Raw genomic sequence first — 22783 nt, 5'->3', positions numbered from 1 at the left:
TTTCTTTTTTAGAATTACCCTCTTGGAATTTGCTGACAAGGACTAATAAAAACCACGGCTTTATTAGGTACATTTTTCTGTTTTATTTAATAAAATCAGAAATTCTATGATAATTAAAGCTTTGTATATGTTTGTGAAAAATCCTGTTATTATATAAAATATTTCAAACTTTAAAAGGGTATGCTTGCTTTTCTGAAATTGTTCTGATTGGGAACAGTGTAATGAGTAGGACTTTATCTCGTTTCTCTAAAATGCTAAATTAGCATTTCACTTATATATTATTTGTATGTCTTTCTCAGACTTCTGTTTTTTTCTTTTGCATAGGAAAGATGTTGTGACAAATATGCTGCTTGGTATAAAAAATAAAAATTTTTAAAAAATCCATTTTTTTCCCCCTGACAGTTTATGAAATATCAATTTGTTGTAATCTATAAAAATAAATGTTTGACAAATGGCATAAATATCAGAAAGTCATATATCATAGAAATAATTTACCCTAGATTCTGTATTTAAGAACGTATTATCCATTAATTTATTGATTCAATGAAACTATTTCTCACAATTTTCAATGTACATAAATTATTTTAATTACTTTGAAATCAATATGCAGAATACACTATTTATTATTAATTATCAGGTAATTCTTATAGATCTGCAGTTATTAATTTTTAAATATTCTTGTTATATTACTTCATGATAATTAAATTTCCATATGTTTAGTAGTAAATAAGAATATTTTATGACAAAGTGTTTATCAATATGAAAATTTCAACAATAACGAAAATGTCACTGTATGTAAGTTTTATTACTTTAAATTTTTGAAGTGTTGTATATAATGTCCCTAGCACCTGTTAGTATGTGTAAACCTGGAATTGTGAAGTATTTAAATTTTGATAGAATAGGTAGGCATTACGAATGAAAGTAATGTAGTCCAGCATTACGGTTTCATACAGCATAAGTCACCAGCATTTCATATTTTCCTAGTTACTGATATATATCTTTAAAAAAAGCTTAATATTATGCTGACAAGTGTGGGCAAAGAAATTTATTTCTTTTTCTGGCATTGCACCACTTCTCTAAGACATCTTGAATTATCAATTTCTCAAATTTCTCCTTCTTTTTTTATAAAATCGAAGTTACAACTGTCAACCAATTAAAGTGACCAACAGTATGCATGATAAGCTAATTCATTTCAATTTATGATGTTTAGGTGATGTACTATTAAAAAATTTTTTTAACTGGGAGATGTGCCCGTCTAGATAAGCTATTTTTTTTTTCTTTTCTTGTTAACAATATCTCGGATATAATTGTCGCAGAACGAAATTGTCTAACGAAAGCAGCAGTAGAAAGTCTCATGCATATTACCAGAGTGAGATTACGAGAGTACCAATAAGAAATCTCTAAATCTTAAGAAAATCTTTAAAAAAAAAAAAAAAAAAAAAATTAGTGTACATATTTGTAGTACACTTTAGATATAAATATACATCTGCATTAAAACTTTTGCTTCCTTGAAATAATGTTCATGAATACTTAAATGGAAACCAAACATTTATATCGGTTTAAAACAAATAGCGATTCACTAACATAAGAAAATGCAAAATAAAAGTAATGCTGCAAGAAAATGTTAACAATTAAAACCTAATAAAGGGAGAATGATTTGAATCAGCAGATCTCAGTTCATTAATCTTTCTACATTCCAGTATCAAAACAAATGTAAATAAAATGTGACGTTAGTAAACCTGTAACAAATTTTTATTCCCTTGGCTTTGTCTCGACCTCCATTTAACAATTCTCTCTCATTAACCTTTGTTTGCTTAGCAGTAGGATATTCCCTATACATAATGTTAAGGAATACTCAGATTAAAACTAATCATTAAAATCGGATTGCCTCAAATAGCGATCTATTGACAAAAAAAAAAAAAAAAAAAAAAAAAAAAACATTGCCAAATACAAAATTTGAAAGAAAGAAAAATGCGTTGCCAAATACAAAATTAAAAAAAAAAAAAAATGCTGGAAAAAATAATAGAAAAAACTTCCAACTGTCCCTTAAAATGAGAATGGAATGAATTACGTCATAGAACCGCAACTTAATAACATTCTTACCTATCGGAAATTTCTCCATCTGTCTTCCATCAAGCCTTTTAACGCACTTAATTTAATGTTCATAAACTCCTCCAGGTTTCGTTTGAGATAAAATATAAGCTTACATAATACACATTGCAGATCTCAACTCAATGATCTTTGCTACAATCTAACATAAAAAAGAATCTAAATAAAACATGAAGTTTACGATCCAATAACTAATATTTATCATGCTTAGTTTTATTCGCACACATAAAGAAACAAACTTGTTGGAGTCACTAAACGCTAAAACAGCGTAATATAGGTATTAGTCAAGTAATAATTCAAAAGAAATTTTAATTATCTAATCCTATAAAAATTAAATTTTTTAAGTAAACATGGGTTCTTCACATGCAAGCAAGGATACCGCACACAGACTGAAGAAAAACTCCGGAAATACTCTGTTTCCGGTGTCAAGTTTGCCAGAATGTTCGCTTAAGGCAGAGATCTGTCATCCCATACAGCGACGCATTACAGTTCTGGTGCTACAGTAACCAATTTCACTAGTCAGTTCTATGTACCGATGACAATTTTTCTGCACTGAATAAATTTGTATTTCTAAAATAAATATGTTCTTCTAAACTTCTGATAAGCTCTCTAAATTTGGAAATAAGCATTTCTAAATAATTTTTGTACATAAAAGCTTGAAACTCTGCGTTTACATAGATGAATTTAAGAGTAATATGTTACTAATCGACACGTTTCCACTATAAAGGGGCTTTATATATATATATATATATATTTTCTATTTTTTTTCAGCTTTTAAAAAAAACAAAATATTTTAATACAACTGCCCACTTTATTTAATGAAACTTTGTGATTTAAAGTATATGTCTAAGGGCAATATTTAGAAAAATACTTTTGGGGACTTCTTCTATACTCTAAACTGTATGCTTGTTATCTTGTTAAGATTTGCCATTGTTCAGAATATCAAAATCTTCAGAAATCTGGCATTTTCTTTTCTAAAAATGCATCAGAATTATAATAATTCATTTAGTGCTATTTTATGTCTTTATTAAAGAGAATCTAATATTGTAAAAATAGAAATACATTGAAATTATTATTATTTGTACAAGGAAGCAAATTTTTGAAGGAGAAAATGTACATCAATAAATGTTTTATATATTTCTTTTTTCAGTGGTGGAATAGTTTTTATTTTTTAGCCATAATTGCATTTTTTTATGCATGCATTAAAAGATGAATTATAGATATTTAACTTCTCCCACTGATACTGGAGAAATGATTTCTTTAGAAGATAAGCAGTTTTTGCATCCAGAATTTCTTCCTAATATTGTGTTAGACATATTGGCTGTATTTTGATTATATGTGATTCATATTTTCTTGATGTTAAGTAGTTATACTGAAATGCGTTAAGTTCGCATTGAATTTATCATCTTCTATAATTTGAAATCCTATTCTTTGGTACTTTTTTTTAAATTAAATTTTTTAGCATTAATTTTTTTGTGTTAAAGTTCCATTTTGACTCATTAAAAGGAATTTTTAGAATTTTTTGAATGAAATTAAGCCTTATATAAATTAAATTGTTTGACTTTTTATTTTTATAGTGTTAGACTTTCTATTTTATGGGGCATTGGATGGATTTTGAGATATTGGATCTTCCTTCCTATTAGGTAAATAAGTCTGAAAGTAATTTTTTTAAAAGTTATTCTGATAAATGATTGATTCTCAGTTGGCTGCATGTATGTTAAAGCAAACAAAAATCGTAGTTAAAATCAATTAAAAAAATTTAGATGAGAAGCGAAAGGTTGTACAAATCATACAATAGCATGGATAAAATTTCAGAATGATATATATAAATGTAGGTTTAAGATTTTTTAAAATTCTTTCATTTCTTTTTGTTGCATGCTTTCATTACTGTATACATTTTTTAGTAAATACTTTTTGAATATAGAAGCCATTGTATTTTTAAAAGCTGCAAAAACAGTACAGGTCTACTAGTGGAATAATTTGTTTATGTATTTTTTTTCACAATCTTAAGAGATATAACTTGATTTAAAATAATTTAGGCTATACATATACAAAATAGAGTGATGTGATTATCTATAAACGCCTGCACTAATGTGAAAATAAAGTCTCATACAGTAAGAAAAAGGATAAGCACTGAAGGAAGAGATTTTTTCTGCATTTATTTGTTACTAGTTACTATTATTTTATGGCTATTATCATCAGCACTATTCTGAATTTAAAAAAAAGAAAGTGATTATTAGCAGTTACTGTACCTGGAAAAAAAGTTATCTGCAATCACTGCGCCTAGTGAAAAAAATTATTTAAATTTTAATTAAAAAATTAGATTTCTTATTCTGTCCAGCTTCTTTGCTTTAGGGACCTATTTATTCATCTTCAAGGAATTTTAAATAATTTTCTATAGTTATTGGGAATCCAAATTCATTTATTAAATGATTGAAATTTGCTACTAATTCAAGTGACAAATAGTAAATTTTAATTGAAATATGGAATTTACTGCTATTAAAATTTTAACCTGCCAAATAGCAAAAAAAAAAAAAAAAAAAAAAAAAAAAAAAAAAAACATCTCTGTACGATCTTAGCACTATACTAAATCTATGTACTAAACTATATTTACAAATAATGACATCTTTAAAAAATATCATTAGCTTTCATCATTCAACAATTTTCTCTGAATTTATTATTATTTCTTCTTATCTGCTTCAGAACATAAGCATACTTGAAGAAAATAATACTAGTTTTTATTTTTATTTTATTATATTGATACAATTTTTATAGTCAAATATTGGATAAATTATGAAAAAAAAAAAAAACCCTGATGTATTTGTATAATTAAATTATTTCTGTTTTTAAAGTTTTATGCTTTTATTAGCTCCCCATGTTTTATGATTCAATAATATAATTAAAAAATATATTTTATGTTAATTCTTATTTAAATTTATTAAATCTCTAATTTCTGGATAAATTTTTAATTTCTTTTCATAATTTATTTTAAACTGTTTTTTTTTTTCTTCTGTTTCAAGATTATTTATCACTTGTATTGGAGTCGGCTGGCTTATAATATGTACCAGCATCATAGGTTTACTTCCTGAAGGAAGGTGAGTTTTTTTTTCTCGTTTATATTATATTATAATTTTGTTATAATAACGTTCAGAGGCATACTTGCATAAAATAACACCTAGAACAAATACCAAAATAGCACCCGCTCCCTCTTTTTTCTAAACTGCAATCCTCATATTTAATACCCCCTTCCCCCAAAACTTTATGTAGGGGTTAAAAATTAAACCTAAGTAATTACCTATAAGCCATTATAGAACTTATAGATCTAGATGCCAATCAATGAATCTTAATTATTCAACAAAATGAATCAAATTAAGTATAAAAATATAGCAATTATAAAGACAATCACACTTAATAAAAGTTTATTTAAAAACATTTGAAATTATTCTTTACAACATAATGACTGACAATTCAAATGTACGTTACATGTTATTCATTTAGAAGAGCTCCCAAGGCATCTGCGCCTTGGACCTTTATCAAACTTATTCCATTTTTGACGAGATCAAGGAAATGTGTATTTGTATATTTTTCTAATGTATCAAAACTTCAAGATAAATAACTGGTCAAATATTGACATAGGGAAACATTTCTATGCAAGTTTAGAAAATTTCGTTAAAAGCTTTCGAATTGATTTTATGTAAAACTTGTATTATGCCCTTTTCATGCATTTTAATGAAAGACCCATTTATTTTTAGTATCCATTGTGCAATGATCTCTACTAATGCTAACAGCGAAAACGAATGTTTTTATTGTTTGTCTATCCGTTTGAGCATTACAAACTAAATTGTTAGATTTAATGTTACCAAATGTAGCACAAATATATTTTGGAGGGTGGGAATGCTCGCCACACAGCGAATTTTTCGAAACTTTAATATGAATTTTAATTAATCAAAATTTCGTTCCTTGTAGTGATAATTTATGAAAATTTAATCTATGTGAAAAAGAATTTTCACCCCTTCTAAAAATTCAAAAACTCCTCTTTTCAGTGTTGTATTTCAGAGTAATTCCTCCAATTCTTTAAAATTTTAAAAAATATTTTAATGTGATTTTCAGCAGTAATTTTTATTCCTGAAATTTAAATGAAATCTGTTTCATTGTTTCATCATATATTTAAATCGTTTTTCTAATGTTGGAAAAGATAAATATGTCTCAAATAAATTTTTAAGCAAAAGTTTTACTTTTGGACAGTTAAAAAGTAATTCATGATTTTATAGTTTAAGAATATTAGACGTTTTCTTTCTCTCTCTCTCTCTCTTTCTGTGTCATCTGTATACAAGAATTTTTATTTCATGATTATATTTGGCATGTAATAATTATTAAGTGAATATAAATTATTTATGTGATTTTCATGACTTTTAAAGCTATATATATATATTTACAAGTGAGTGGAAATTCTCCTTTCTATCTGAGTTAATAAATCCATAGTTATTAATTTATGTTACTTAATGATACATTATTATTAAATATTTAATTTCTAATTATTTAATAAATGCAGTTATTCAAATAACTATTAGAATTGAATATGACTGCAACAGCTAAAAGATCATTATATATAGTATTTTTTTCCCACTGAGGAATTAAGATTTTCAAATATCACATAGCTTGTGGTTGCAGCAGTTTTTTTTTTTTTTTCCCGTCTTGTTATGAACACATGATAATTTATATTGCTAAATTATATTTAACATTTGTTAGTTTATGCAGATGAAGGGTTTAGATCACTGCCATGATTTTTTAAAAATTTTAAATACATTTAAGTTTGAATTTTGTTAGATGGTAATTTTATTTAGTTTCAGAATAAAAACACCCCAGTTATTAATGTGTTCTTTTATTCTCTGTTATAGTTTTCCGAAATATATGCTTATAATTATTATATTACATTACTAATGATGTTATTCTCGTATGCAATCATTGTCCAATTTTAATTATCAGAAAATTTACATCGATTTTGCATAGTCTTAAAACCATGCTTTTATCTTTACACAACTTGACTGTTTAGTCTAGCATACTATAGCCAACATAATGATGCTGGCATAAAAACAAACAAACAAACAAAAAAAAACAGCAATAGGAAACAACTATTTTATAATTAGCTCAGTAATGGGCAGCTATTGTAATTTCAATCGCATTCATGCTTGACTAAAATGATGAATAATTTTCATTGAATCTTATATTTTTTAGAAAGTTATTTTACATAGAGCCCTTTCAAAAGTTAAGCTGCTAAATCATTTACTTACTCTTTTGGTTCTGCATCAAAATTCAGTTCAATCAGTAATATATATATATATATATATATATATATATATATATATATATATATATATATATATATATATATATATCTTTTTTTTCAACTTTATCCAATTTATCCAAACAGAAACAGAATAAGAAAGAAGACTGGTAGGCCTAAAAAGTTAACACCTCGTGATGAAGGAAAACTTGCTCATGAGTTTAAAAAATAGTACTGGAATTGTTGCAAAAGCTCGAAATCAAGCAGGACTTATTCATGTGTCCAAGCAAACAGTATACAACTACATCCAAAGGTCCAAAATATTCGTTAAAAAAAAACGGAGGCATCATTCAAAGTGGAAACAAACACATATTAATAATCATTTCTCTTGGGCTAAGGAACACATACCACAAAATGGACTTCTATGAAATTTTCAGATGAAAAATAGTTTAACTTAGATGGTCCAGACGGTTATCAATACTACTGGCATTGTCTGAAGAATGCAGAACAATATTATTCAATTATACAAATGGAAGGTTGAAGTTTGATGGTCTGGTTAGCAGTTGGTTATGGAGGAAGAACAAGTTTCATCTTTCTCAATGGAAGGCACAAGCATACCGACTATATTAATGTTCTGAATTCTGAGCTTCTTCCTTATTTCTCCGAATTAGGAGGAGAACAGGGGATGTTTCAACAAGATGGAGCCTCAATCCACACCGCCAATGGAGTTAAAAATTGGTTCGTTGCAAATAATTTGCAAGTTTTACCATGGCCAGCTAAAAGCGCCGATCTGAATATAGTAGAAAATATCTGGGCGATGCGTGTTCGTCGAGTATACGCTGATGGGAAGCAGTTTGAATCGCACTTTGAGCTCCGAGTGGCATTAAATACTTTTGTAATAATTTTTGTCAAATAGGAATCAAGTCTTTGTATGATTCACTTCCAAACAGAATATTCGAAGTCATAAAAGCTAATGGAGAGAGCATTCTTAATTAAAACCGCTTATATTTTATTCTTCTACTTTTATTACACGGTTTTAAATGAAATAAATAATTTTTTATGCTTTATTTTTGAATATCATGGTAATGATACTAATATTTTTTCGGTGAATGATCTAAAAAATAATTGGAGTAAAATTTAAAAAATCCTTATTTTTTTTAAATCTAGTGTCCTACTTTTTTTACGCAGTGTATAATTAATTTAATTGTATATATAATTGTATGATTATATTTGAATTTATTATAATATATAGTAGCTAACAATGTCAGTGGTTTATTTCGCCTTTACTAATAATAAAGATAAATGTGTGTATGTATGTATATAAGTTGGCGGTCTACAGGCTCTAATCTGTTTGATCTACAACAGTGTTTCCCAAAGTGTGGTACGCGTAACCCCAGGGGTACAATAAGAGTTTGATGGGGGTACAGCTGAGGCAAAAGTCAACCCCCGGAAAATCACGTGACTGTCCAAAATGAAAGAAGGCCAAATTATCTGTGGTCCACTGTCCCTCCCTATAAAACTATTTTCCTGATTTAAACAAAAATATTAAATGGATAAGAGATCCGTTTAACATTAACACAACATCCATGCCAGAAGATCTGACTCATGCAGAAGAAGAGCAATTGTTGGAATTGGCTTCAGACGGATTTTCGAAATTTAAACATAGGGAGAGTACCTTAACATCATTCTGGTTACAAATGCAACATGTGTATCCCGGTCTTAACAGAAAAAGTTCTGAAATACATCTTGCCTTTTCCCTCTTCATATTTATGTGAAGTTGCTTTTTTTATCATTTGTAGAGATTAAGTCGAAAAAAAGGAACAGACTGTTGGACGTGGAACCGCATCTGAGATTAAAATTAACAAATAGGGAACCAAATTATGACGATCTGTCATCTCAGCACAAACAATTTCATCCTTCTCATTGATCCAAATAAATGTTACTTACAATATAACTTTCATTTATATTTTATTATGAATAATTTTATTTCTCTATTCTTATTATTTTGTGTATGTCACAAAAAAAGAAAAAATTAATATGATTTTGATTGTTATTAAAATATATCCTTTTCTTTTTTTGGCCAGGGGTACTCAGCGTTACGAAAATTATAGAAGGGGTACACATATGTCAAAAGTTTGAAAAACATTGATCTACAACTACCAAATTTGTGTACATATATACTTTGAAGGGTAAAAATATGCATCTCGGAACCATTTTATAAAAATTTTAATTAATAAAAAATTAAGCTGAATTTTGGCATTTTGCCTCTATAATTTCCAAAAATATTACTGCGCAAAGAATAAATTTTACACCTTTCCACAGTTTGAAATACTGTCTTTTTAAGGATACAAATTTAATAATCGTGCGAATTTTTCCTAAATTTTGGCAATTTTTAAAATATATTGATTTTTTTAATTTGCCTATTTTCCAACAACATATTACATTGTTGACCCGAGGTGACCTCCTCGAACGCCTGTGCGGAAAATCGTCACCAGAAACAAATATATGAGATGCTTCTTAAATTCAAAGGGAAGGGGGATAATAGGCACCAAGAGTAACAAAAAATGCCATAGGATATTGTACAGCAAATCGCATTTAATAGAATAAGATTTTAGAAATACTCGTACAGGGCGTGATGTCAAGCTAGAACAACAAAAAATACAGTTTCTACTAAAACATTTGAGAACTTGATTACAACATACCTCTTTGATGCCGAGTGTAAAATATACAGTATAAAAATAAGTACAACAATAAATGTAAAAACATTTATTTAACAGCATATCAACATAATCTCTAATGCAGAGTTCAGTGCCATAAAGGTTACGAAATGAAGTACAGGAATTGCGAGCATGAGCGTCATCGCAGTGACAGAGAACCGATTGTAAGATGTACCCAGACATACAGAGTGTGCCGGTTATGTCTATCGCAACGGCGATGATTCGAGTCATAAAATGCTTCAATGTCAACAAAGGCGTCTTAAGATGAGTTATAAGACTTGCAGTAATGCCGCGCAACAATTCAATCTAAATTTAAAATCTGATAAATTAATATTAAATTTGATATTGATTACTTTATCTGTAAATCTGCTTCCTATTATTTTTCACTTTATGTAATATAACTTACTTTAGGTTACGACAACTGGAATAATTTTAATTGGATTTGAATTGACAAAGGATATGTTAAAAGGGGAATGAATTTGTGTGTACTCGTAATTGTGTCATTCTACTCAAAGGATGAAGAAACGATGGGGAAGAAAATTTGCGTTTCTCTGTAGTTCTGTAACTATTGAAGATAGAACGATTTTTCAAATTAGGTGAATAATTACATCATAAGGAACAACTTTTTTACTGAAAGTTTTTTGATAGCTTCCACTCTTGAGAAATTAAAAATCGATAACTGTACTTGTAGGAAAAAAAAAAAAAAAAAAAAAAAAAAAAAACATCGCAGTATACATTAAGTTTTGTTGTTGTAAGTTCGACGAAATTACGATGGTCTCGTGATGGAGTTTCATCTTTGAGACTAGACAAATGCGTGTTTGAGACCCAACTTCATTGAAGATTCGTCTGTTTCGGTACTTCTAGTTTGCCGAAAGAAGCTTTTATTGGTAGTGATGGTGGTAGCGTCAATTTATGATGTGTTTGTATGATTATAACTTACACTAATAAGAAGTTACTCATTTTAAATTTAATAAAGACGTAGCAATTTCACAGAAATTATAAAAGTATCCAGCTCTTAAGCATTGTTGATATACTTTGTAATAAAATTCCAAAATTTTACACTGATCACTAAAATATATCATTTTGATTTCTAGGCTTAAGAAATGGACATATTGGCAAGTGAGTTTAATGTGCTTCAGAATTTTAGCTAGATCGTTTTCTGCCATTGTTACCTACCATAATAAGTAAGCTTTTCAAATTTTAGCATTTTGTCTTGAACTTTTAAAGGAATTGTAATGTAGTTATCATAGTTTTAAGTTTTCTATATTTCATTTCTTTTTATCTGTGATATACATTAAGTTGTGACATTTCTTTATGGCAATTTCATTTTTTGATTGTGAAAACAAGGATCTTTTCTACATCAACATTATTATTCACTTAGGTTTACTATATAATCTTTCAAACGAATTTACATGCCAACAAATGAATAAAATAAATTGTTATGTATTTAAATAGTTTAAATAATTATGTATTTATAGATAATTTTGCATATTATCACAATTATGGCTACTTGTATTTCATGCAATTTTACTTCATGCTCAGAAAATTATGGTTCGATCTGATTTTGATTGAAAGCTTGAATTTTGTCTAGCGTTATTGTGATCGCCAGTATCCGATAAGCTATATCCATCATCAGAAGTGTATTAAACAAATAATTTAATATAATTAATTGCAGCAAATTTTATGTAAAGCATTTTGTGTTTTATTTAATTAATTTAATTCTTTAAAACTTTTCTTCCCAAAATATTCACATATTGATCATTTTAAATTTAATATACTATACAAAATATTTTGAATAAGGTTTTACATTATGCTGTACCCATAACAATGAAATAGTCATTTGTTCACTCTGCAACCTTTCAAAGTATGCTGTTATTATTTTAAGTATTAAAGTAGATAAGCATTTGTTGTGTCATTTCAGCTTATTGATATTTTTATCTGCGGTCCTTTCCTTTCAAAAGTTTTTTTTTCATGCTTTTAAAAGTTCTTGTTGTTCAGATGGAATACTATCTTGAAAAGAAAAGTAGGGAGAAGATGTAACTTCATCTAATTAAAAAAAAATCATTTTAAAAGCTACAGGGCTAAATATTCGCTGTAATGTATGAAATAAAAAATGAAACGATTTATATAAACAAAATATGCAAATTAAAGCAATAGAAGAAATTGGATGTGTTCATGAATTGAAAATTCACTTGCAATTATGGATGTAATAATTTCATTAATACGCTTTTAAAATAAATTTCATAGGCCAGTAATATTCACAAATCTACTTTAATTGTGGAACTCGGGAATCTTTGAAAACCCCCAGTTTTTTGGGGGTAATGTAGGTGTGTTTTGGATTAGTGTAAAAAAAGTGTAAGTAAAGACGCAAACTTAAAAAGTGCAATGCCATAATTTATGGTCAGTCATTATGGTAGATTATTATGTATGGTAAATTAAATTTAAATTATTTGCTTATTAATATTTTTTCTCTAATCTATCTCTCTTTATTTAAATTTGTTTTCTTACAGAATGTGAATTAATGGAATTTATTATTTAACTGCCATACACTTAAATTCGCAGCTGCATCTATAAGACAAAATTTCAGTGAAATAGAATGCTTCTATTAAATGCTAAATTATGGGAGGGGGAGTTGAATGCGAGTGGAATGAAGATTCTGCGCTGTGTAATGGTGATTTCTGCAGAAGGAAATTAAGTCGTTTTTAATAATGCTAATGAGCTATTATTAGATTTTTAATTTGATGAGGATTGTTTTGGTAAAGAAGTTTTACTTAACAAATTAATAATTTGTAATTTATAATAATAAGGAATTTTAAAAATATATTATCACAATAATGTTACCTATTCCCCTTACTTTTGTTTATAAGGATTTAGACAATTGAGACTGAAAATTTAGAAAAAGAAAATCTTTTGAAAGTTGTCACTTGAAATAAATACATATGTATGGATTAAGTTATCGTTCATTAATATCGATAAAAAATCTTAAAATGAAGTTGACTTTTTTGGTTTTATTTCGATCGAAAAAACTAATAAATTTTTTCTTGGTATTTGTGTTATTATCAAATCACACTAAGATGCACACGAACAGACATATAGACAAAATTCCATTTGGTTGTCTTTGTTCGAAAGTTGATATCAATTCATAATTTTATTATAAGACTTGGTACTTAATCTAATTCCTCTAGATAGTTCAGTTGCTGTGTTATCTTATTTTTATACACACGGGCAAATTGTCATGTGATGGGGACTTCTCAAAATTTCGAGGTCAAGTATTGAAAATTACAATACTTTCGCCTTGTTTACTATAAATTCTAGAAAGAAAGAAAAATTATTAATTTAAAGTTTTATTTTTATCAATATAGGGTGTCCTAGCACCAAGGCTATAAACTTCCAAGAGGGCTAGTATACTCCTAGGCGACTCGAATTTACATAGCAATGCTGTGTCGGAAATAACATGAGTGTGCTGTAATATATGCAAAACACAGGAAAGGACACCACGTGCATGAATATACAATTTATTATTCAATGTACATCTTGATCAAATACATACAGGTCAACGGAGGTGCTCAAAACGTCATCCACGAAGTGTGATGCTGACCACCACATCCTTGGCATTTTGAAGCCTGAAAATTCTCTAAGATTCCTGGCTGCCTGGGAATTCTTCAGCTGCGATACGTGTAACCAAGTCCTCGGCACAGTCAATAGGAGTATCATACGTCAGTAACTCGATATGCCCTTGGAAGCAGTATTCAAGGCATACGTTCGATGAGCGAGGAGTCTGATGCCTGCATTCTGGTGGTTCTGTCCAACAATGGACCAACTACCAAGTCTGATCCACTTTTGGCCAAATGGGTTGTTGGCCAAATTGAGTCTCGAACATGAAAACCTCCGGTTCCGTGGCCGATACCTCTCCACCAGGCCACTGAAGACCTAGTATCTCTCAGGCAACAGGCAACAAGTACTTTCCGATGAGATGATCCCTCAAAATGCAAACCCAAACATTTACCCGTAAAAGGTCCTTGTGCTGCATGGCTTCGTATCACATGGGAACACCGAACACAAGAGTATTATTCTGATAGAAGATTCTGTCCCTTCAAGCGGTTCGCTTCATTTGTGAACTACACAAACTTTGGAAAATGAGAATCTGTAGTGCGCTTTTGCAGATATCATTGTGTGAAAACTGTCCAAAATGCATTATCACCTCCTTCAAAGGCCTCACTGCGCTGTATGCATATCGTTTTCACTCAGAATTCTTCAGACGCTGCAGCGGATACCCCGAAAAGTTGCGCTACATCTCGCATTCTTGAACTTCGCTTCACCTGTGCCATATATAGTACAGGCTCCTCAATGTTCGAAGACTCTACTGTTCGTTCTCGACCTTCTGAAAACAATCTCTTTCAGTTAACCACCGAGGGAAATATCCAAGGAATACTCTCAAGGTTGAGAGTATTTTTAATCTGCCATCGTTGAGCATACAATTGCTGTGCGGCTGGCCTATTGCACTCCTCCGTCCTGTACTTCAGATACATATCCACTAGTTCGGCCTTCGTATAATCAGCCATCCTATACTACCTTTACGTGGGCAAAGGAAGTTTGGGAAAGGAAGAATCTGTGCTAAAACATTCAGAAATCCCGTGCACTTGCAGCACCATCTTCCGCACCTGGAAAGCATTTCCAATTCAGAGGTCTTGTATCATTACAAAAATTCCACAAAAACTTTTAGTAAGATTCTTCGAGAAAATAGCTGAAAGTGACAACATCTCCATCAAAGAAATTCAAACTTATAACCCAACGCTTTCGAGAACGCCAAGGGACCTCACCATTTTCTTCATGTCGAAGTTTCAATCATAGCGTTACCACACCGGCTTGGCTTTGAACAGTTTTTGACGAAAAAACACTTATGCAAAATTCTGTTTTCTTTAACTTTTTTTCTAATTTCTGAAATATGTTATTTTTAGTTTTCTGTTCTATGAAAATTTTTTCACTTAACTAAACACAATCACTTACTAAGTAATTTCAACGTCATGTTAATACCCATATCATCTGTTCCGTCCGGAGGTTAATAACTTTGACTTCAAGAACTCCGTGACACATCTCTCAAATAGGCAAACAAAAAGTTTGCAACCTTAGAGCTGATATACCTTGAACGTGTGCTATGGTGTTGTTCAATATAAATGCACTTATCAATTATTTTTTAGAAGCTACATTCCTTTTAACTTCCAACATTTGATTTGGAAGCGAATGAACATTTGATTTGATCGAATAATGCAATACGTGGCTTCCAAATCGCAGTAATTTATATCCTTTAAGAAGACGTGTTTCTTAAATTTGCCCATATTTCTCTCTCTACTCTCAATGTCATGGCATCTTCTTCGAGACAGAAATAGGATCGTACGGAATAATTAGCATTGCAGGAATTTTGCAAGTATCTCTTGTCGGAAAAGCTGTCGGAAAAATCATGTAAACACACACACACGCACAAAGCCACTGAAATTTATCTATTTATCTAGCCACTGAAATTTATCTATTTATCTAGCCACTGAAATTTTTAATTATTTTTTTATCTATCTTATAATTTCTTTATTTTCCGTTATTAATTATTTTAAAATGTAATCAAGTGCAAACATTTTTCGAAATGATAAAACATTTTGAAAATTTTCTTCCTCGAAGTTGTTGTTTGGCTTGCAATGCCTTTTTTAATTAAATACTTTGTAGAGGGGGAAAAAAAAAGGAACGGTAATTGAATTGTTAATGCGCTCGCTTAATATGAAGAAATTGGGATAAAGGAAAATGTCTGTACTTGGAGAGAGATAAAGCTTCTCTGAGACAACGAAAAGGAAAAATTCTTTCGAGTTATCTTTTTCTCCCCTATTTTTCAGCTGAAAATGAATAGATAGTTGACATTTCTGGTGGATTTTTCAAAAATCAAATCCAGGGGGTTAGATAATCTGCTAGAACGCTGGCAGACAGTTGTAACTAACAAAAGATATTATATTTTGGATTAAATTTTAAATAAAAAGTGAAAAAATAATTTTGTTTTTCCTTTAGAAAAAAAAGCAACAAAACTTTTCATTATACCCAATTTTATTTTTAATATCAAACTATTTAAAGAATGTTTAATACTCCAAGACTGAGTGCAAGCGGTATTTAAAAAGTTTGATAGTATTTATATTGCTTTTTATAAAAAAAAGTTGTTTCTTCTTTTTTTTTATTAGTAAATTTGCTTAATTTTTGGTCTTTTTTAAACTTATTTACAATGACTCAGTTCTCTGATAATCAATAATTTTTGATGATCAATAATTTGTGGCATTGACAGTAGCTTTTCAGTGCTTTTTATAAATACAAAATGATCGCAATTAAAAATTGTCAATTATTAGTAGCATATGTTATTCTGAATCTCAAATGGCATTTATTACATGAAAACCATTATAACTTTTATGAAAATTTTATTACTTTTATTATTTATTATATTAACAACTTAATTTTTATGTATTTTTAGAGAGAATAAAGCTAAAGGTGGTGGAATTTGTGTTGCTAACCATACATCGCCAATTGATGTTGTCATTCTTGCCTGTGACAATTGCTATGCGTTGGTATGTTTGAAATGACATTTTTTCTTAGAAATATGCATTAAAATAAATGAATGAATTTCCATGTCTTATAATCCTTAATACCAATTAATTTTGGAATCATATTTATATAATTTCCATTTAAAGTGAACTTGGCAAATAGCATCAATAAATATGCGATGGTATTCTTTTTTTTCTCTCTATTCCTTTTAAAAAAAATCTAGAATACTTCCTTTATTATAATTTATTCATCCATTTTCATATAATAAAAATAATTTTATTTTAGTTACACTTTCATTAAATTACCTTATCTGCTCTTGCTCACAATTCAGTATATTTATGATAAATAAACCCTTTAAAGATAGAATTTTAACAGAGATTAATTAGCAGAAGTGAAGCTTTGAATTATAGCAATGTATGGCAAAGCTACAAAACTCTTAGTAGGGATGAATGAACCTTCTTTTCAAATACTACACAGTGTTATGCAATGTGATACTTTTACGTGGAATCTTGTAATTGAATACTCAGTAAATATTGGTGAAAGATGTTTTCTTTCTTTCTTTTATTTCCTTTCCTTGATTTTACTATTTATTCTAATGGATATAATAATGTCATTTTTAACTTGTTATGGTTGAAAAGTGATAGTATTTATTAGCATGATCCAAGCATTAAAACTTCTACTCAGTACAATCCTTTGCTTCTTGCATGATCATAATTTTATGTTAAATGAATTGGATTTTAGAAATTGTTGTGGATACAATTGAAATAATTTTTTGAAATTTTGTGGTATCTTTCGTGCAATGACAATCAATTCAATTTACATAACAATATACAATTATTTTCGTTAATATTAAATAACTGACTATAATATTTATGACTATATTTATTGCACTTGCTGTATGTTGATTGGTTGTAGGTTAAACTAAAGGCAATACAATTTTCAATCTCAATATTGTTAATTTTGCTTTTGTAATGTAAATGTTGTTCCATACATTTTGTGCTTACATACTTTTAAATAAAGTTTCCGTATTTTCAAATTTAATTTTTAGGTTGGCCAAACACATGGTGGCTTTCTTGGGGTGCTACAAAGAGCATTAGCTCGGGCTACATCCCATGTATGGTTTGAACGATTTGAAATGAAGGATAGGAGTTTAGTTACGAGAAGGTAAGATTTTACAAATTTATTTTCTGAAGATTATTATCCACTTTAAATTGATTATCTTCATTTTGTCTCTTGAAAAACGATACTACACTACCTCAAAGGTCTTATAAGTCGCAAATTTTCAATTTACAGATGCATGTCCATTTAAGATCTATGACTTTTTTCAAATCTAAGAGAAATTGGCCGTTAATTTTTAATACGACTCCAAATTATAATTATTTGAAAAAATAGAACTTTTTATTTGTTAGCATTTGTTAAAGAATCAATGTTTTCATTGTTATGTTTCAGTCCTATTCACATGTGAAATCCATTAACTGTAATCTGAAATTTGTCTCAATTATATTTAAATAATAATATTTTAATTATTCTTTTGAAAGGTACTATATTGAAAATCAGCTCAAATTAATTATGTTCAGAATATTGATTTAAAAATAACTTAAGTAATGTTTAGATTATTCTTTTGCAATATACTGTAAATATATTGCTGGTAGTAATACCATAAAATTTAAATTTTATTTTGTATTTGTACTTTTTAAAAAAAAGTGTGCTCTGTTATATGTGAGGCCCCCTTCATATTATTTAATAATCAGCTGATTTTTTTGCTTAAATTTTAATTTTTCTTATAATTTAGAGACAGATAGATGAAATAAATGTATAGAGCTTGTTAAAGGTTATCTGAGAGCTAAAGTTCAGGATATTAATAGCTAAAATGAATTTCTTGGTAAAATTTAAATTTAAAAATTGAAAAGCTAATTTGAAAATACGCTATTTAAAAAAAAGGTTAAAAATGTAAAAATTTCTTAAAATGATTTTTTTTATTAGAAATCTAAAGGGGGCAAATTTAGATTAGATACAGCTGGAAAATTTGAGGATTATCTAATCATGTTTGGCATTTTATATTTCCATTATTTTTATAGAAGTATTTAAATATTCAAATTTACTATCGTGCATTTATTTTTTCAACACTTTACATGAAAAAAAATTATAACAGTTTCATTTTTTATTCTCAATCTGGTTTTATTTTCTTTATTATTATTTATATCAATTGTGAATAAATCTTTCGTACTATTTGCTTACTTTTGTTGCGTAATTTAGTAAATGGAAATGTTGCTAGTACTTTATGTAGTATTTTTGTTAATAAATGTTTGCATTTGAAAAAAATTTGAATTTAACATTTTTGTAGATTAAAAGAACATTGTCATGATCCTTCAAAATTACCCATTTTAATATTTCCTGAAGGTAAGATTGCCTTAACTGTTTATAATTTTTCTGTTATTTAAATAATTAAGTAATATAGAATTTCATATATATTTGTGATAGTTAGAATTTGCGAAGATTTAAATTCTTATGATTTCATTGCAAAATACAGTTTAACATCACTTTCTCATCACATCATTTTACACAATTTAGCATCACAGTACATTAATCACAATTTAATATTACACCACAATTGGCCCAAACAAAAATAATATTAAAGCTTATATTATAAGAAGAGTGATAAAAAAGAGCAAATGCAAGTTTACTAATAGATAAATTTGGGAATTGTGATTAAATAAGTTCAATCTTATAAATAAACTTTGTGATTCATGTAAGTCCCTGCTTCATTACTGTATTTTCACGCTCATGAAATCGATTCCAAATTAGCCTATGTTAAATTATGTATATATGTTGGTGTTTACAGAATGGTTCATCTATGGTTTTGGTTTTTAAATGTTTAATGAAAACTTTCTTTCCGTTTATTAAGCTTCTTAACATTTATTGGTTTAGTCAGTGCTGGTTCTATGTTTAAGATAAATAAAATATAGCTTAGCCACACTGCACTTTCTTGGGGAAGGAGTCGCAAAAAATTGTCCAAGTAAGCAAATGCCATATATACTAAATGTGATATTGTTTGACAAAGGATTATAAAACCCTCCGCACTTTTGCGCATGCATTAGGATGGGTTTAATTTGTTAAAATAGGGATGAGAGGAAAGATGAAAGGAGGGGGTGTTTTCATTTAACAATAAAATAAACTCGGATTACTCGCAGACTGACAAAACGGACAAAAACGACATGATATTCACATACACGTGGAAAAAAAATTGAACAAAAAAGTATCTAATAGAGCGAAAATGAAGGTCACAGAACGATGAAGAATTCCGGAAATGCGTTCATCCTTACGCGTAATCGTCGAAAAGTGGTCGTCTCAGAATACTGAAACGAACGGTACTTCAGTAGGCTTAAAAAGGGGACAAGTATCTCAAATGAGGGCCTTATCAAATTTTTATCCGGTAATGGGTTTAGTGAGCAATTGGATTAGAACCCTTTATTTTCTGCATCGGGATATTTTCCAATCCAAAGGATAAAAGAAAATTTTAATGATTGATTTTTTTTTCAAAAAATACTTATGGAAAAACATTAGTCGATATATATATATATATATATATATATATATATATATATATATATATATATATATATATATATATATATATATATTGTACGGCAGTCTTTGTAACTCCATAAAAGTATTAAAGCTAAAATTTTATTGAAATATCTGTTTGAAGATATTTGGAAAATTTTGCTTCATAAATAAATGTACTGTTTTTTTTTTTTTTTTTTTTTTTTTTTTGCTAGTAGCATCAGATCCTCTATTCCAAAATTCAGGAAAGTTCTTTCCTTATTTGAGAAGGAATTGTGAATTAGAAAAATCTGAACATCATGTTTTTAAAATGTGCTAACACTTCACAATCAAACGATAAATAACATTATCTGATTTTTTAAAATATGTGTGCAGATGAAATTAAACTAATACATATTTGTGGAGCTGCAGTGATTAACATTAAGGAAACAACCATTGAAAGTTTTTTTCAAACGTATTAAAATGCCAATCATTGCTTTTTTAGGGACATGCATTAACAACACTTCAGTAATGATGTTTAAGAAAGGGAGCTTTGAAGTTGGTGGCACTATATATCCTGCTGCAATTAAGGTAAAAATCAGCATGCTATGTTTAAAGTATCTTTATTAATAGCACTGTAGAGAGAAAAAAAAAACTGTTTGTCCGTTAGTTCTCGGTGGTATGAATTTTAGAAGGTAGGGAACATACATAGAAAAACAAAGTTCTAAAAATGAACAATAAGAAGACGTAGGTAAATCAGTTCTAATATAAACATAATTCAGTCGCAATCTTGATTATTTTTATTATTAATTGTGAGAGTTATAGTAATGCTATAAATACTATCTATTGTCTAGAACATTCAATTGTCAGTTTAATGACTTAATTTAAGGTGGATTTTTGTGAGATAAAAAAATAATAAAAAAAGGCTTTTCTAGAAATTTCTTGCTTCTTCTTTAAAAAAAATTCTTTTTTTCTTCTTCTTTTTTACGTCATCTATTCCTCCACGTTCTAAAAATCATGTTACCAAAGTTTGATGTTCTTTTGACTATCGGTTCCTTTCACGGCCAGGTTTTTTAAAATTTTATATACTTTTTATATTGAAATTGCCATATCTGTTTCAAACTATTCCTTCAGGCTTTCAGTGATATCTTTGAATTTTAGTAAAAATAATTATATAAGATTGATATATAAGTATATGGAAGATTAGTTTAATAAATATATGTAATTTCAATGTATCCGCGTCCGAAAAAATTATTATTTTCTTATCATTCGAACTCAAGCCTCACTTTAGTTTTAATTTCTGATTTGCCAAACTGTCATTTTCTAATGCTGACTCTCCATGTGTTGAAGCCAAAAGTGCTTTCCCTTCAAAATTCCTTTCTTAAGTTATATAAGTTCCAAAAATTTTCACTCTATTTTTCTTTTGCTTTTTCCTTCCTAACCCGGAATTGGTACGACTCTACCAAGTAACTTCTCAAGCACATCTTAATATTGAAGCTGTTCCTTTATTATTATGAAGAAGAATAGTAATGTGATTTCCAATTAATCACGTCTGTTCTCATTTCCTAAGAAAACGATTTCATGTGGCGGCTTCCTGGCATAGGGGTAGCGTCTGTGAGATGTGTGTGTCCCCCCCCCCCTGTAAAAAGGGGTTGTGCAAGCGAATGTGATGCGTGAGTAGCTAAGATGGCCCTGGTTGGCGCTACTAAAAATAAGAGACACTCCCTTGGCTTAAAATAGCTGACTTCTTCAGCGAGCTTGTTCATGGCAAGTACCATTAAGGCAACAACAACGATTTCATGTACAGGATGAGTTTGAAATAATATGCCAAACGAAAGAGGGTGATAGAAGAGCCCTTGTGGATCATAAAACATTATAGCAACCCTGTCTCATCTCTTACTGTTTGCAAATTATGACGGATAGAATGAATACGTAACCAATCAGTAAAAAATCCTAATTAAAAAAGTTTGATACAGATATACATGTAAAATAAGCATATCTTGAAAGAGCTGGAAAAATCCTATAAGATGACACCATTTTCATCAAACACTTTGCGATGGTTTATAATTGCTAGAACGAAGAAAATTCCCTTTAATGGATCCACTCTTCTTTATAATGCAAAGGAAATCTCAAAAAATTTTCCACCATTTATGGATGGCTAGATAGGTTTCGGCTTCAAAAGTATCAAGTTGAAATCTCTATGTGGCGAAATGGTAAATGTCGAAGAAATTGTGAAAAATAGATCTTGCTAACTGTGCCTCAACAACTAACAGCTAAATAATTAGTTTCTTACTTTTCTAATTAAAAAAAATTAAAAGAAGTTACCTCAAATATCTGAAAGAACAAAATAATTCAAATTGTATCGCTTTTCAAAGAAAAAAAAATCTTCGAATGAAATACTTCTTTCCTTTAACTAAATCTCAAAATTAATTGCGCGAAAAATTATGAGCTAAAACTTATTTTAATACTTTGTCTTCTTGAAATGAAGTCCATCAAAGTGACTAATTTTGCTTCTTGTGGTCGCTGTAAAGAGGTTTCGTTGTATTTGCAAAATTTTATC

The 22783-nt window shown here is 28.9% G+C and overlaps 1 protein-coding gene across 1 annotated transcript in view; it reads left to right on the top strand.

Moving 5' to 3' along the window:
* LOC129958552 (glycerol-3-phosphate acyltransferase 3-like) overlaps positions 1–22783 on the top strand; it is a 43162-nt gene that overhangs the window by 14345 nt on the left and 6034 nt on the right. The window contains exons 5-12 of the mRNA XM_056071095.1: positions 13–67; positions 3687–3752; positions 5130–5204; positions 11205–11294; positions 16610–16703; positions 17729–17844; positions 19025–19080; positions 20729–20814. Of these exons, the coding sequence (XP_055927070.1) occupies positions 13–67; positions 3687–3752; positions 5130–5204; positions 11205–11294; positions 16610–16703; positions 17729–17844; positions 19025–19080; positions 20729–20814 (638 nt within the window). The remainder of the gene's footprint in view (positions 1–12; positions 68–3686; positions 3753–5129; positions 5205–11204; positions 11295–16609; positions 16704–17728; positions 17845–19024; positions 19081–20728; positions 20815–22783) is intronic.

This window comes from Argiope bruennichi, chromosome X1, assembly GCF_947563725.1.
Source record: "Argiope bruennichi chromosome X1, qqArgBrue1.1, whole genome shotgun sequence".
NCBI classification, from domain to species: Eukaryota; Metazoa; Arthropoda; class Arachnida; order Araneae; family Araneidae; genus Argiope; species Argiope bruennichi.
This window is presented reverse-complemented; position numbering and strand designations above follow the sequence as displayed.